Below are 16,234 nucleotides of genomic sequence, written 5' to 3'. Positions count from 1 at the left end.
ATGTCTAGGACAGAGGCAGAGCCAGGGCATCCTGAGATTCTTGTTGGATTCCTCCAAGATTCTCTGGATGGTTGCACGTCTGAATGAAGCAAAGAGAAAGCAATTTGGAATCAGGAAATATGGGTTCAGATCGCAGTTATGCTGCTTATTAACTGTGACTTTTTGAAAATCATTAGAGATCCCAGGTTCCTCAGGGAAAAATTCAGCAGTTCCTTCCAACTCAAAATCTCTGGTCCAGAAGCACTAATGAAAATAGCATAAACTTAATCAAAATAATGACATTGGTTGAGGTTGTCTTTGCTCATTTCAATTAACTCTCAAGTTACTCCCAGCTGCCCTGAGATCTCTCCTCGCCCCCAAGACAGCTCAACACTATGGTGACATCCATGGAGCACAATGAATAGAGTATCAATAGGCTGAAATCAAATCTAGCCTCAGACACTTACTAGATGTATGACTCTGTGCAAATAATTGAACCTATCTGTCTCAGTTTTCTCATTGTAAAATGGGAATGATAATAGTACCTATCTCCATTTGAATTGGGTTGGATAAAATATATACAGGAAAAGAGAGGAAGAGAGGGCATTTCAATTACTAAAGATATGGGCTAGGAGAATGCCATACATGATCAGGATGCAAAGAATAGTCCAATATAATCCGAGTATGATCATACAGGGGAGTAACATGAGCTCCAACTCAATTCAATCCAACAAACTTTATTAAATGTTGGAGGAATTCCTTTTCCTGGGTTCTTAGAAAGTCCAGGGAGAATGTTCCTGAGCAGTGGGTTCAAAGACTGGTTGTCAGTTAAAGTGAGTAGCCAGCCAGAAGAGAAAAGAAGTACATTATCATGAAAAAGAAGATGACTCTCTAGAGACACCTTTAGACTCCAGGATCTCAGCCTTGGTTTATATGACCTTTTAGGTTTTTTTAGAGTAACAGGCAATCAGTAGCATTCTTTGGCATTTAACTAAACCTTATATGCTGCCATAGAAGAAAACATAAATCCTTAAGTTCCTGTAATGTAAAGCTCAGTAATTTGTTGTATTTCTTGGATAGTGCTTATAACCTGTTTCTTGCAGGTGGTCATTCACAAAGTATTCCCCCTGCCCTCATAACAAAGTTGCCATTTTAGCCTCATAATAGGTTTCTAAAAGAAATCCTTTTCTTCCTCCTCAGAAGCACTTTGTACCATGTGCAAAGCATAAACTAAATATTCAAAGATAAAGATAAGGACTCCCTGTCTTACATTGTATTGTTGTGATAAGTATTTATTATAAATTAATTTCAAGAAAGTACTAACAATTGGAAAGGAGTCAGGTATGTCTTGAAGGAAACCAAGGATTGTAAGAGGCAGAAGTGAGGAAAAAGTACATTCCAGGCATAGATCCTAGCCTGCACAAAGACCCAGATTTGGGAGAGATAAAATTATGTATGAGAAATAGTTAGCAGTCTAAACATATCAGAGAATCACAAATTTTTAAAGAATCACAGAAATATTGAAGGACCTGTTAGACCTTACAACAGACTTTTATGTTAGTTATTTGTGGACAAATTTGACTAAATTTGCAGAAATCCTTCTTTAGTAAGCAGGGTAATGTTTTTTTTTTTTTTTTTTTTTTTTTTTTTTTGGTGATAGTACAGGTTAAAGACAGGAGACAATACTTACAATGACCAGGAATGTTGAGTGTAGCTGTCTGAATTTTTGCCTAGGGCAAAAATTGAAATAATGTAAAAAGCAGGGTGGTACCAGGTTGTGGAGAAAGCCAAAAATAGAAAGCAAGGGAACTTGAAGTTTATATTCTAGAAGAACTGCACAAGTATTTGCAAAACTTCCTCGATTTCTTTTTCCTAATTCATTTCTTTTCTCATCTCTCCTCAGGAAACAAAAATGTAAAAAAGAATTCTGTTGTCCACTCTTGATGAAGTTCTCTGGAAGTAGCAGCAAAAGTACTTGCAGAGAATGAAGAAACTCCATTAGGTCCTCATGGGAGAATCAGGCATGCCAAAGACTTAGAATCAGTCTGATATCAGAGGGGATCACTGTAGCCTCATGGCTGCTAGCCTATAAAGTTGTTTAAGGGAGTGGGAAGAGAGGATCACAGTGCAAATGGCTTTTCACCAATAGAAATTTGGTGCAGGAAGTTCATTGACACATTTTATAGAAGAAACTTATTCAAAACTTCTCATCATCAAACCTGGAGTCAACTCAGGGTCTGACTTTCAGGGGACAACCCCCTCCCCAAGCAACTGAGCCCTGAACAGACACTTTTTCTTAAACCATTTCTTGATGTGGTCCATCCGACACAGCCATGTCTCAGTTGTAATTCTCTGAAATTCTCATGGTTTTCATGTGAAAGTAAAAACAAATTTGGGGACGGATGGATTTAGAATACAGGAAAAAAGGATGTTTTGGTGTGAATAATGTGAATCCTTCTAAATCATATAAGATATAATCTTTCTTTAAAAAAAAAATCAGAGCTTTTGAGACACTTTCAGCTCATCCTGTTTTGAGATGGCCTACCAGTTTTTCAAGGACTAAACTAAATGAGCTAAGTGTTGAAATATTTGTTTCAATCTTTACTATACTTAGTCCATGCACCCGAGCTTGCTTTCTCTTTTGGAAATGGTCTTCCTAACTTATGACTGCCATGGCAACCTAAGTACACCCCTTTTCTGCCATGTTCTGAGGTTGGAGGCTCTCCAATGGAAAAGCAGGATGTTCTCAGTCCAGATGGGAAATTGGAAAGTGTGGACTTTATTTTTGACTCCTCTTCTTCTTCCCTCCCTTCCCTTCCCCCAGTTTACTCTATGGCCGTGTCAAACACTTTGTTGCTTTATTTCCTCATCCATAAAGTTAAAACAAAATCTATATGACATCTTAAGGTGAGAATAAATGTTGCTGCTCCAGAGAATAATTCTTAATGAAAAGATCTGTTAGGCTCCATTAAATATTGCCAAGTAGATGCTTTGTGGTCTTCAATATACATGTATTAGTGAAAGTAATCATTCCTATTAGCTATTGGAAGACACAATTTCAAATTGAGCTTCTTCTTGAGCAGCAATTTAGGGATCTCCTTCAACAAGGTATATCTTTACATTAACAGGAGAGACTGACTCTTTACCTCAAATTCTCTCCCTTACATACCAGGGCTAAAGGACATTGGCCAGAAGAAAGCTGCACTTTGCAGGACAGCTCCTGGATCTGACTTGCGTTTTGGGGCCTCCCAAAGTGCTAATTCAGTGGGATCGCGGCTCTGTGGGAGTCACACTGGAAATCTTTGGATATTGGAAAAAGACCTTCCAGCCTGAAGGGTCTGGGGTTGCCTCTTTACATTTTCTTTTCTTCATCACACTTCTCTCTGATTCCTGGAAAGAGGAATGGGGGCTAACATTATTTTTTAAAATAACCTTATTCAAAAAGCAGTGGCTCATCTAGGACATGTTCTGGGGTGTGCATAACTGTATTACTACAAATGCACACGTGTTTAAAAGTTCAGACACATATGCATATGTATGAGTGTGTGTGATGAAAGGAAAGGATTTATTTTATTCCTTTCCCTAGAATGAAATGGAAGGAAAAGAGAAGAAAAATAAAAAGATAAAAAGAAAATTGTGCTTTCCTTCTGATGGGGAATGGGAATGGAGATAATAAAGTAACAGGATCCTGAAACCAAAAAAGCTACTTAATGTCAAAGATTTCCCCAACTGTATCCTTCCCACTGTTCTTCCATTGATTTATGCTAACAAATGAGGCGGATACATTTTATTCCTTTAATCAATAAGTATTTATTGATGGAGACCTATGTGCAGGATATTTCAGCTTCATGATTCTACTAAATTATAAAGACAGTATCATTCATTGGAAAGAATCCCAGCAGTAGAATCCAAAGATATGAATTAAAATCCTACTTCAGATATTTACTATCTTTCGGACCATGGGTAAGTTTTTTCAACTGGTATTTGTGTGGTTGAACTAAGTAGCTGATGAGGTCCCTTGCAGCTCTAAATCTGTGATCTTTGTAATCATATGGAGAAGTGGTATGATGAGAAAAGTGCTGAACTTTCATTTGAGTTCATATCCTGTCTCCAACACTTTCTGTGACTACAAGCAAGTCACTTGACTTCTCTGAGTTTCAGTTTCCTCATCTGTAAAATAGTCATCATAGTAACTTTAGTACTTATATCACAAGGTTGTTATGAAGATCAATTGGAACCATTTAGGTCAACATGTTGCAAACCCTTGGGGCTGTTATGTGGTACCATAGCACATAGATTACCTGGTCTGAAGTCAGAAAAATTCATCTTCATGAATTCAAATTTGACTTCGGATATTAGCTGTGTGCCCCTAGGCAAGCCACTTAATCCTGTTTGCCTCAGTTTTCTCATCTGTGAAATGTGCTGGAGAAGAACTTTAGTATCTTTACTAATATTCAATCTGGTATCCACCTGGGGCCATGAATTACTGAACAACTGAAATTGTATATTAGGATTCCTGCAGACTACATATTGACTCAGAAAACCACTTATATTTTACTGTATTTTTATTTAGTTTGTTAAATATTTACCATTTGCATTTTAATCTGGTTAAGTGACTTGCTTATAGTCACAGAGAAAGTGTTAAAGACAGAATATGAACAACTCCTGCCCTTGTCCCCTTCTTTATATATTCCTGTGGCTTTTACCTAGTTCAGAAACTGATCATTGAACTATTGAACTAATCTTCTTCAGTCTGTTCTTCACACAACTGTCAAAAGAATTTAAAATTGAGCACAGATATGACCTATTAAGTCCCATGCTCAAAAAACTTCAGGAATTTCCCATTGTCTCTAAGTTAAAAAACCAAACATCTTTGGCTAGATTTGAAGCCTTCTACACCTTGGTTTTAACCCAACTTTCACAAGATGATGGATTTTGAGATAAAACAAAGCTGTTTTAGTCTAATTCTCTCACTCTTAAGAGTGTTGACTTGCCTAAGATTGCACAAGGGATAATGACATGATTTAAACTCTATATACAACAACATCACACTCAGTGCTCTTCCCAACCCACCATGGGCCATCCCTCTACCTCCTTCATATGTTCTAATTTTCAGCCAACCATTCCATCTTCCATTTCAGGCATTCTAGCAGACTGTCTTTATTTAGTTAGTTAATTGTGGTTAGGTAAAAAAAGCTGTGGGAATGTTTTCTTTTAAAGTCCCAAGGTGAAAAAAAGGGGAAGAGGGAGAAATGATGAATGGAATAAACCTTATTTCATCTGTTGGAAAAAGCAAAATTTGACTTGAGTGTAAATTAGAATTAAGTGAGGCAGAGTTGTACCAGATTGTCAGCCTCGCTCTTTTAGAATCATCCAAGCCCAGTGGCAATAATAGGTGATTATTAAATAGATTGTTGATTAATTGGTTAGTAACTACTTTGTCTTAATTCACCAGAGAAAGAACTGGCAAACCACTCCAGTATTTTTACAGAACCATCTGGTCCATGAGGGAACAAAGAGCAGGACAGGACTGAATGACTGGATATTTCTACCACCACCTATCTCATGGACTTATGGTGAAATTCATGCAAAAATATGTATTTAAATTGATTTGCAAACTTTAAAGTGCTAGATAAATAACATTATGAATCTAGATTGTGTGTTCAATACCTAACAAATCTGTGTTACGCAGGGGAAAGCTAGCAATATCAGTCAATCTATCAATAAAGATTCCTTTAAGAAAGATAACTCCCTCCAAACATAGGAATTTCAGCTATAATCTAAGTAGCTAAAAGACCTTCACAGAGCCAATTGGTACAAGGTGTCATGCCAAAAAATGTCCTTTTTAAATGTTTGTAGTTCATATGTTTACAATCTTTACATATTTGTCCGTTGACAGTAGAAATAGTTAATAGATATTACATGAAAAAATCAAAAAGGTTTATTTTCATTCTGCCTCTCTTTCTATCCAATCAAAACTTAAAGATGAGAATTTAGATTTTCTTAAACTTAGAGCATAGTTTTGAGCTTTTAAAAAATTTATCTTGAAAATATTTTTTCTTCTTCTATTAACACATATAATGAACAAAGCTTAAGCTTCTGTATGAAACAGATTTTCAGGGAAATGATTCGCTACCATGTAGGAAATTCTTCCTCTACATACTTAAAGTTATACCAACTCTATAAGAAAGGAAGGAGACTGAATATTAAAGAAAGGAAACAGTCGAGCATTTACAAGTCTAGTGTCTACACTACACTAGTGTCTACAAGTCTTTGCTAGTGGTCTAGCAAAGAAATTGTAAAATTGCAGGGTATACATGATAAAAAACCACCCTTGATGAAGGAAAACTTGTCAAATATTTTTAATATTTAATATAATACAGACATTGTTTTTAAGCAGAAATAGTTGAAACCATTGTAGGGAATGGGGCTAGAATGTAAGGAGTGGGGGCTGGGGGGAATGACAACAACAACATTCATTGAAAATTTTCCTTTTTATAGCTGGATGAGGCTGGTAGTGAGTAAAGTAATTCTACTCCCAAAGGACAACTGTTACCTATCAGTGAAATGGTGCACAGTACAGAAGGCAGTGGATAAATCTGTCTTGTTATTGGACAAGTCTTTATTCTTAGTTAAATTTGCAGAGAGGTCTTAATTCAAAGTGATTAAATTCTCTTCCTACTTTCAGGGAGTGTCCTTCCAAGTTAGAGGAAGAAAAACCTGTACTGAATGAAGCCATGGGTATTAATTCAATTCACTTTTGGTTAAATTTCCATTACTTGCAAGACATTGTACTATGGAGATTCTGAGTTTAGAGAACTTATATTCTTTGGGATAGTATTAAAGAAAAAAAAAAGCTGTATTCTGAAAATGGTATTTGAGTTGTCAGAGGTAATTTTATTACATCTCTGCTTTGAAAAAGATTGAAAAAAATCAGTCTCCCTTTACTTTTGAAAATCATTCTAAGATACTTTTAAAATAATTCATTTTATTTTTCTCTCCCTCTAACTTCACCCATAATTAAAAACAAAACAAAAACAAAAACACTTGTAATAAACATGCATAATCTCATATTATCCATGTTCAAAAATCTGTCTCATTCTATATCTTAAATCCATTGTCTCTATGTCAGAAGGTAGGGTAGTATAGTTTGTATAAGATAGTATCAGTCTTCTGAACTCATGGCTGGTCTATTGAATTGCTCAACATCCTTAGGTCTATCAAGGTTGTTCACCTTTACAATGGCTGTCATATAAATTATTCTCCTTATTCTGTTTATTTCATTCTGCATCAGTCTTCCCAAATTTCTCTGAAAATTCTTTTCACCATTTGTTACAGCATAATAGTATTTCATTATATTTACGTACCATTAGTTGTTTAACAATCCTCCAATTGATAGATGTCCCCTTAATTTCCAGTTCTTTGTCATTAAAAATAGGAACTGCTACAAATATTTTTATCTATATGGGTCCTTTTCCTCATTTGATCTCTGGGATATCAGTCTGAGAGGTATTTGCTAGGTCAAAAGGTCTACATAGTTTAATGACTTTTTTGGATATAGTTCCATTGCTTTGCAGAATGGCTTGGATCAATTTACAGTTCAAACAATAGTGCATTACTATCCTTCCAATATTTGTCATTTTCCCTTTTTATCAATCTGATGGGTGTGAGGTAGAATCTTTACTTTAATTTATATTTCTCCAAATATTAGTCATCTGAAGAATTTTTTCCCACATGATTGTTGATAGCTTTGACCAAGCAGTTTTGAATACTATCCTTTTTGGTATTTCCCCTCAAATTCACAAAATTTGACAATAAGATAAAATATCACAAGTCATAGTGAGTTTTCAATTTATTTTTATAACATTTTATTTTCCCCAATTACATATGAAACCAATTATTAACAGGTATTGTTTATATCAAGTTTAATCAACAGTTTGATTCATTAGACACAAATCACAATTATAAAATTGACCCATCCCAGAGAATTATTTTCCTACATCATTTGATGGAAGAACTACTTCCTATGAGGATTCTCCATTCACTGAGTTAATGGTGAAGGCAAGACACACTTCTGGTAACTGAATTAAAGACTTCTTCCTTCCTACTCTGATCATTACCCTAATCCTTGGAGAATGAAAAGTGGATAAATTAAGACACTTCCTTCATCTTTACTGGTCTTAATTCTATCTTCAGAGGGAAACCTAAACCCTTCTAGATCTATAATTATTGTTCGGTTATGTCTTGACTCCTCTTGACCCCGTGGGCTATCACACACCAATATTTTCCATGGAATTTCCTTGGCAAAGCTATTGGAGTGGCTTGTCAGTTCCTTCTCTGGCTCCTTTTACAGATGCAGAAACTAAGGCAAATACCAAGCTCACACAGCTAGTGTCAGAGGCCAGATTTGAAATCAGGTCTTCCTGGCAGTGCTCTATCCACTGAGCTACTTATCCACTGAGGTATCCACTGAGATACCTCTTATCTTTAGTTTCCTTTTAAAAACTGGTTTAGGACTTGGAGTAATTTGAGTGGGGGAGAAGGGAGGATTTAGTGCAGAGGATTATTTTTCTAGAGTTTTAATTAATAAAGTTATCTTCTTTGAAAGAAATCTGGAAAGCACTTCAGATTGAAGAAATATTTCTTTATACTTCTAAAAGAGGGGAGGAGGTAGTAATGTCCTTAGTGGGTTTCCACAGAGACAAGTATAAATGCATCCTTATCACCCTGCTCTAGGGCTCCCTGCTAGTCATCATCCTTTCAAAGACAGGCACACAAGACTAAATGAAACACTCTAGACAGATCTGAGCAAAGCAGAGTATTATCAGGCTATCACTCTTCCATTTTTGGATAGTAATCTTGCCTCTCTTAAGTCAATCTAAGATGTCATTAGTTTTGTTTTGTTTTAATTTGGTTTGTTATCCTTTTGAATCATATTGCATTTGAATCCCATTATAAGCCTTAAGATTTTTTTTTAGATAAGGTGTTGTCAAGTCACACCTCAATCATCCAGCCTTGTGAAATTGATTTAAACCAAATGTAGGATTTTATTCTCTATTAAATTTCATCAACTGAGAATTTTTTAAATCCTGATTCTGTCAACCAACATACTAGCTATCTCTCCTACCTTTTGCACATTTGGTGAGCTTTCCATCTTCATTCAAGTCATATCAGTACAGTAATTGTTTGTCTTTCAGTCCGGTTGTTCCACAAATTCCAAATTCTCCTAACTGTTTTAACATCTATTCCCTATCTTTGTATGTAAGTACAGCCCATATCTAACTAAGTATTCTGCCAAATTCTTAGCTTTATCTTTGAAGAATTCCTGTGAGGATCTAGCAACATTGTCAGAAAAGGAAAATTAGATTAGTCTGATATTTTATTGACAAAACCATGTTAGCTCTCAGTGATCCAATCCTACTTCTTTCTTTTTAATTTGGGCATTTCTCCTTCAATGGTCCCTTCGTCAATGTCCCATATTCTCGGCAATTTTTCCAAAAAACCACCAATTACTCAGCTCTTACAAGCTCCAGTTCTTTCTCTATGCTCTCTCTTTTACAAGGTCATTCATTCCTATGACTTCAACAACTATCTTTATGCAGAGGACTCCTACATCTACAGCTGGACTTTCTTTTCCAAACTGCACATTTTTCCTGTTTGTCCTGCTGGTTTCTCACAGGAATAAGTAATATTTACTCATCAGAAAACAAAATCAGGAATAATGGCATTCATTCAACAGAAAGCAAGAACAGAAATAAGCATACCATCTACACACAAGAAGGCAAAAAGTAAGAACAATCACAGCACTCAGAGGAGGCAAAGGCAGGAATAATCAAAACATGAATGTTGCTGTTCAGTCACATCCAACTCCTTGTATCCCTGTGGCCCATATGGTCTGGGGATCCTGGAGTAGTTTGCTATTTCCTTCAATGCATTAAGGCAAACGGATTAAGTGATTTGCCCAGACATCCAGCTACTAAGTATGAAGGCAAAATTCGAACTCATGTCTACCTGACTCCCAATGTAGGGCTATGAATTGAGCCATTTAACTGCAAAATCTATGGGCCCCCCATAAAGCTGGGTAAGATTCTTCCACAAACGCATATTGTCCCTGTGGAAGAGTTAGCAGCCGTTAATAGAAATCTCACACGAAGTAAGGGAATTCCTGGAGGATTCTCGGGGCGTCCGTCAGCTGCTGGGCAAACCTGGGCCCGTTGGGGGCGCCGCGGTTATCCACACAGACAGAACTGCTGTTTGGGCTCGTCTTGGGCTACTTCAGTTAGCACCCAGTCACGCTATTATTGGTGGTAGTTTATACAGAGCTGTAAAGTTTGCTTCACAAATCTCTTGGTTTATTCTCACAAGAACTCTGGGAAGGGGGGCCGTTATTCTCATAGGAGTACATGTCTGAAACTGAATGTGAAATCGGGTCTTTGGGACCCAAGTCCATGTTCTCTATGCACTCTTACCTAGCTGCTATAGGAAATCGTTACCCATATATCACATGGAATAAGGAATTATGATGGCCAGCATTTATAGAGCATTTTAAGATTGACTATAATTTAATTATATAGCAATTTAAGATTCAATGCATTTGAAAAATATTCTCAGAAAAAGCTCGGCACGTGGAGAGACTAGCAGCTCCCTCGGACGCCCTTCGCTATAAGACAACCCGCAGTGGCGGGCGAGCAGGGGTCCGGAGGCCACGTGCACTAGCTTCCGGCCTCTCCCTTCTCCCTGCTCGGCCTACTCCAGCCAAAAGAGGGCAGTCGAGGGCGGCTTGGGCGAGGCGCTGCAGCTACCCTCTTTAGGCTGCAGGCGGCGCCAGAGGGCAGACCCTCCGACCTCTAGCCAATCAGCGGCGGGCAGAGAGGGGCCTCCCTTCCCTTATGCGGACCGGCCTCGAAGGGGAGAGCAGCCTCGGCGGCGCCTATCAGGTTTGACGCCGTCTCCTGTCAGTCTATCTTCGGTCGGCCGCCCCCTCCCTCAGTTTCCCCTCCTGCCCCACCGCGCCTCTTACCCCGGGGGTCCTGACCTCGGACCTTCTTCCTCGAGGTGGCGCCCCCTGGCTCCCCGAGCCCGCTTTCCTGTCAGGCGGGCCCGGGGCCCTCGTCGAGTGCTCCCTACCTGCGGCAGACGGCTGACCGCTCCGCTCTGTCCTCCCCAACGCGACCTCAGGGGTGCGCCGAGGAGCAGGGGCCCATAATGCACCGCAGCACCTCGGGCTCTGCCTGACTGCCTCCCCCCCCCCCCCCCCGGGTGCCGAGGGGCATTTGTGTCCTACACCCACTTTCCCCCGGGCTCCGAGGGACATTTGTGTCCTACACCCACTTTCCCCCGGGCCCCGAGGGACATTTGTGTCCGACACCCCTCCCCAGGCCCCGAGGGACATTTGTGAAGGACATCCCCTTCCCCGGGTATTTGTGTCCGACACCCCTGCCACCATCCTTCTCGACACTGTCCCCTAGAATCGGTTTTAAGTCTTTGGTGTTTCACCTGACTAAAACTTCCTCCTGTATCCCTCCTCTCCACCTTCCCAAGAGTCCTCTCCCCCCTACCCTCCCCACAAAACTCAAAACTCCGTAGAAGGAGAGATATTTCTCCTGACTGGGGAAGAGGACCTCACAGCCCTTGGTGTCTCTCCAAGGGAATCGGTTTTCAAGGAGTCCGTGACATCCGATATCGGACCTGATCAAAACTTTCCCCAAATCCCTCCTCTTCCCCTGCCCGAGAGCAGTCCTCTACAACAAAGAACATTTCATAGGAGGGATGGTTTTCTTAAGGCGGGGAATACACCTCCCCAAATTCAAGCTTGAAAATATAGGGTGTCCTTAAAGTCCGACTATAATCGGACGCTAGAATGGCTTATGGTCTGCGTACTTTCCAATGTCCACAACGGTGTCCTCCCACCGGGGTCGTCGGGGGGGGGGGGGTGCCTTCTCGTACCTCTTTGGGGCCACGCATTTGTCATTTGGCAACTTTGAGTGCGCCCCCTCTTTCAAACATTTAAGTTTTAGTCGTTGCATTGATTGTTTTCTGGGTTCTTGCACCATATAGCAGCGCGGGCCGTTCCCCTTAGACTGAGTCTGGGGTCGTTTTGGGAGCTCTTCAGGAATGGCAGGACCCTTGTCAGCTCATACTTTGTAGGCAGAGATTTTGAGAAACTGAATCGAATGGAGGAGATGGGATCTGGACTGGATCGTAAAAGACGAATAGGATTCTAATTGCCGGAGATCGGAGAGCAGCAGGGCAGAGCCAAAAGCAAAAGCCAAAAGAGGTCAGAAAGGTGTGGCTCTAGATTAAGACAGAGCAGTGTCGGGATAGAAGAGCGCCTTGGATGCTAAACTATCGAGGTAGGATTTTATCCTAAGAGTTCTGAGCAGTAGAATGGCTAGAGTCAGGTCGTTAGAAAGTTTTATCTAGCGGTGTGCTAAAGGATGAATGGGAAGAAAATTAAACTGGGGGTGGGGGGTGGGAGAAAGTTTTGGGAGCCCGCATTTCAAGTCCAGAAGCTTTTAGTAAGCGCTTATTATGTGCCTGGCTCAAGTGATGGGAATATAAACAAGACAAGACAATCTCTGTCCCCTAAAGGAGCTTGCATTTTCTAAAGGGGAAAGACAAGTACCTTCAATCAAGAGATAAAGGATTGGCTAAGGGGTAATGAAATCAAATTAAAGTGTGATTTTGATTATTCTAAGGTGCAGGATGTGACATGAATGAAAAATTTCAAATGCTAGATAAATGGTCATTGTTGTCATTCTCAGACTTGCCTTTTCAAATTAAAGTTCTTGATCATAGGTTTTCCAAAATCCCAACCAATAACTTTCCCCTTTTGCTCCAGACAGGAAAAAAACCTTTTCCTTAGCTATAAGACGGAGGTTGGACTAAATGTTGTGTAAGGCCCCCCCTCCTCTCTCCCTTCCAGCTCTTAATCTCATATTAGGAATGGGCACTGCACTTGTTATCTTTTAATGGACTGCAGTTAGACACATATACACAGAGTCTGCTTCTTACATTCTTAGAAGCAATTGCTTCTTCATGGAAAATCTTTTTCATCATACCATTACTCTCTTTTTGAATGTCCCTCCATATTAATTTTATGACTAGCCCCACTTGACTCTAGCAACTCTTTAGAATAATTGGGTTTCTCTGTACAAGTAGAATTTCTGCATTTATTATTTGTGTTCCTTTCTTTCTTCTGTCATCCTGTAAAATTCTTAAGGATATAGGCCTGATTTTTTAGTTTTGTGTTAGTCCAACTATCACAGAGTGTTTAATGTTTTTTACTAACTTCTCAATCTCCCTGTGCCTCCATTTTCCAACAACTGTAAGATGAAAGGGTAGATGATTTCTAAGGGCCTTAATATCCTAACAAATTATGATTACATTGTAAAGTGATTGACTCCCTAGGGTAATGCATAATAAACTCTCAAGAGAAGTTAGGTTCATGGTGGATAGAATATCAACCCTAGAGCCAAAAGCACCTGAGTTTAAGAAGATACTTACTTGTTTTGTGATTCTGATCAAGTCACTTCATCCTGATTTTCTCCAGAGAGAAAAACAGACAGACACAGACACAGACAGAGAAAACACACAGGCTTTCAAAGATGGTGAAACCTGGCTGAAGTTTGATAACTTTAGTGTTGCATCAGACTAATAACTTATATGTGTGTTAAAGAGCTTTCCTCCCAACACATTGTGTAAACATTATCATCCTCATTTTATGGATGAGAAACCTAAGATTCAAAGAGGTTGCCAAGAATTCAATCTTAAATTTACTGACTTCAGGGTATATACTCTGTCCATTACAGCATCCAGAGGCTTTTGTTTTCAAAAGTCCACGGAGGAAAAACCAGAAGGAAAGAGAAAGAGAAGAAAAATACAAAAATCTTAATTTATAATATCTCATATTCTGGCCTGCTATTGAAAACATGAATTTACATGAATTGGAGTTTTGAGGAGGCTACTTTTCAATCCAAGTAAATCTTTATCCCTCTAGTGTTGAACTCATTGCTTATTTCGTTCACTTTTTCCACAACAAAGGAGAGGGAAAAAATGTTGTGGACAGTGCAAGTTTCTTCTTCCCATAGGATTATTTATGCAAGAAATGCACTATCAATAAAACCAAAAAAGTTTCCCACCTTCCTTTTTCAATCCCATCACTCTTCTAAATCATAGCATTGGAGCTGTGCCTTTTGGGGAGAAAAAACTCAAAGTTACCAGTGATCTAACTACTAAATCACTGTTTCATCTCAGTCCTCCTCCTTCTCCCCTTCTGTGAAATGTTTGACAATGGTGACCATCCTCTCTCTTGGATACTGTCTCCTCTCTGAATTTTTGTAACAATGTTCTCTCCTAGTTCTACTTTGCTAGATCATTATCTATGAGTTTCCCTTTGTCCTGGACCTTCCTCTTCCCCTTCCCCTTCTTTCTTCCTCTCTCTCTCTCTCTCCTTCCTGTCTGTGGTCTTGAGATACTTCTAGTTCAATTACCTCTTTTTAGATAACTTTTCCATGTATATAACCAATTCTAGTTTCTAATCCTGAGCCCTAGTCCCACATCACTAACTGCTTACCAAACATCTCTAACTGGAATGTCCCATTGGCATCTCCAGCTAACCATGGGCAAAATGGAATCATTTTCTCCCTAAGCCTATTGCTCTTACTTTCTATTTTGTGTTGAGGGTATTGTCATTCTTCAGGTCATCTAGGGATGCAAGCTCAGTCATTCCTGCCCTTTTCCTTTCCCTCTTTGTACATATCCAATAGGTTCTTCCACAAAGTATCTTTGATCCTCCCCTTCCCTTCACTCAAATGGACTAGTGCAACATTCTCCGAACTAGATTTACAGCTTCCAGTCTGTTCTCTCCTCCAATCCATTCTCCACAAAGCTGCTACAAATCTTCCAAAAGCATTTAAATTTTGGCCATGTCACTTCCCTCTTCAAGAGGCTTCAGTGGCTCTCTGTTGTCCCCAGGACAAAATATAAATTTAGCTCAGTATTTAAAGCTTTTCACTATTTGGCTCCAGTTTCTTTTCCAAGTAGCCAAAAATGTCCTCCCTGGTGCTTCCTATCTTAGGGATTTTTCCACAGGCTGTCCCCCAGCCCAGAAGGCAATCTCCTTTGTCACCTCTGCTTTTTTTCCCCTCTGGCTTCTTTTAAGGCTCTATTATAATCTGCTATCTCATCTACAATCTCTTAGTTGTTCCTGTTCTCCTTGATTTTACCACCTAGCATATGCTCATTTGTTTACGTGATGTACCCCCCAAGAGAATCAGCTTCCCAGAGGTCAGAAGCTGCTGTTCCCTGTCTGTAGCTTCAGAACCTAGCACGATGACTTGTAGAAGACACTAAATAAATTTTGGATTGAGTCGGTCAAGGCCACACAACCTTCAAGTTCAGCTCTGAGATTCTGTGACCTCTCTTCATTCCCTTGGTTACAGTTTTCACCCTCCCCTGGGTCTGATCCTCATTCTCCCTCCTCTTCAATCCTCCCTTCTCTCAGTCCCAGTGACTTCCCCACTCCTCTCTTCCCATTCCCAGAGTTGGAGGAGGGAGATAGGAAAGGGGGGCTGTGCAAGGGAGGTGTCAAAACTACAAGGAAGAAGAGAGAAAGAAGAGAGGGAGGAGGGAGAGAGAAGGGGAGGGGGAGAAGAGAATGGAGGGATGGAGAGGAGGAATAGACAAAAGATGGGGGAGGGGAGGAGAGGGGAAGAAGAAAGGGAAGGAGAAGAAAAGGAAGAGGAGGAGGGGAAGGGAAAATATCAGGGGGAAGAGAGGAAAGCAGAGGCAGGGATAGAGAAGGGCAGAAAGGAAAGGAGGAGGGAAACGGGAAAGGGGGGCTTAACAAGGGAGGTATAGAAGCTAGAAGAAAAGAAGGGGAGAGAAAAGAAGAGAGGAGGAATAGGAAAAAAAGGAGGGGAAGGACGGAGGAAAAAAAGGAGAAGGGGAAGAAGAATAAAGAAAAGAGGAGGGGGAGGAGAGAGGGAAAGGGGAGAAGAGGGGAGGAGAGAGAGAAGGAGAGCAGAGGAAGGGAGAAAGAAGAGCAGAAAGAGGAGAAGGAGACGGGAAAAGGGGGTCTGAACAAGGGAAGTAGAGATGCTAGAAGAAAGAAAGGGAAAAAGAGAAAAGAAGAGGAGGAGAAAGAGGGGAGGAGGGGGAAGAGAGGAGGAAGTCGGGAGGAGGGGGAGGAGAGAGGAGGCATAGAGAAAAGAGGGGAGGGCGAGTAGGAGAGAGGGGAAAGAAAAGGAGAGGA

The 16,234-nt window shown here is 40.0% G+C and overlaps 1 protein-coding gene across 2 annotated transcripts in view; it reads left to right on the top strand.

The window, feature by feature from the left end:
* The window catches only part of RCSD1 (RCSD domain containing 1), an 83,353-nt gene extending 79,740 nt beyond the window's left edge, over positions 1–3,613 (top strand). For both annotated transcript variants that reach the window (XM_051999024.1, XM_051999023.1), the window contains one exon: positions 1,883–3,613. In XM_051999024.1, coding sequence (XP_051854984.1) covers positions 1,883–1,897 — 15 coding nt within the window. In that variant the 3' untranslated portion in view covers positions 1,898–3,613. The remainder of the gene's footprint in view (positions 1–1,882) is intronic.
* Positions 3,614–16,234: the final 12,621 nt, after the last annotated feature.

This window comes from Antechinus flavipes, chromosome 4 (genome assembly GCF_016432865.1).
Source record: "Antechinus flavipes isolate AdamAnt ecotype Samford, QLD, Australia chromosome 4, AdamAnt_v2, whole genome shotgun sequence".
Lineage (NCBI taxonomy): Eukaryota > Metazoa > Chordata > Mammalia > Dasyuromorphia > Dasyuridae > Antechinus > Antechinus flavipes.
The sequence above is the reverse complement of the archived record's forward strand: the minus strand, read 5'-3'. Positions and strand labels throughout refer to the sequence as shown.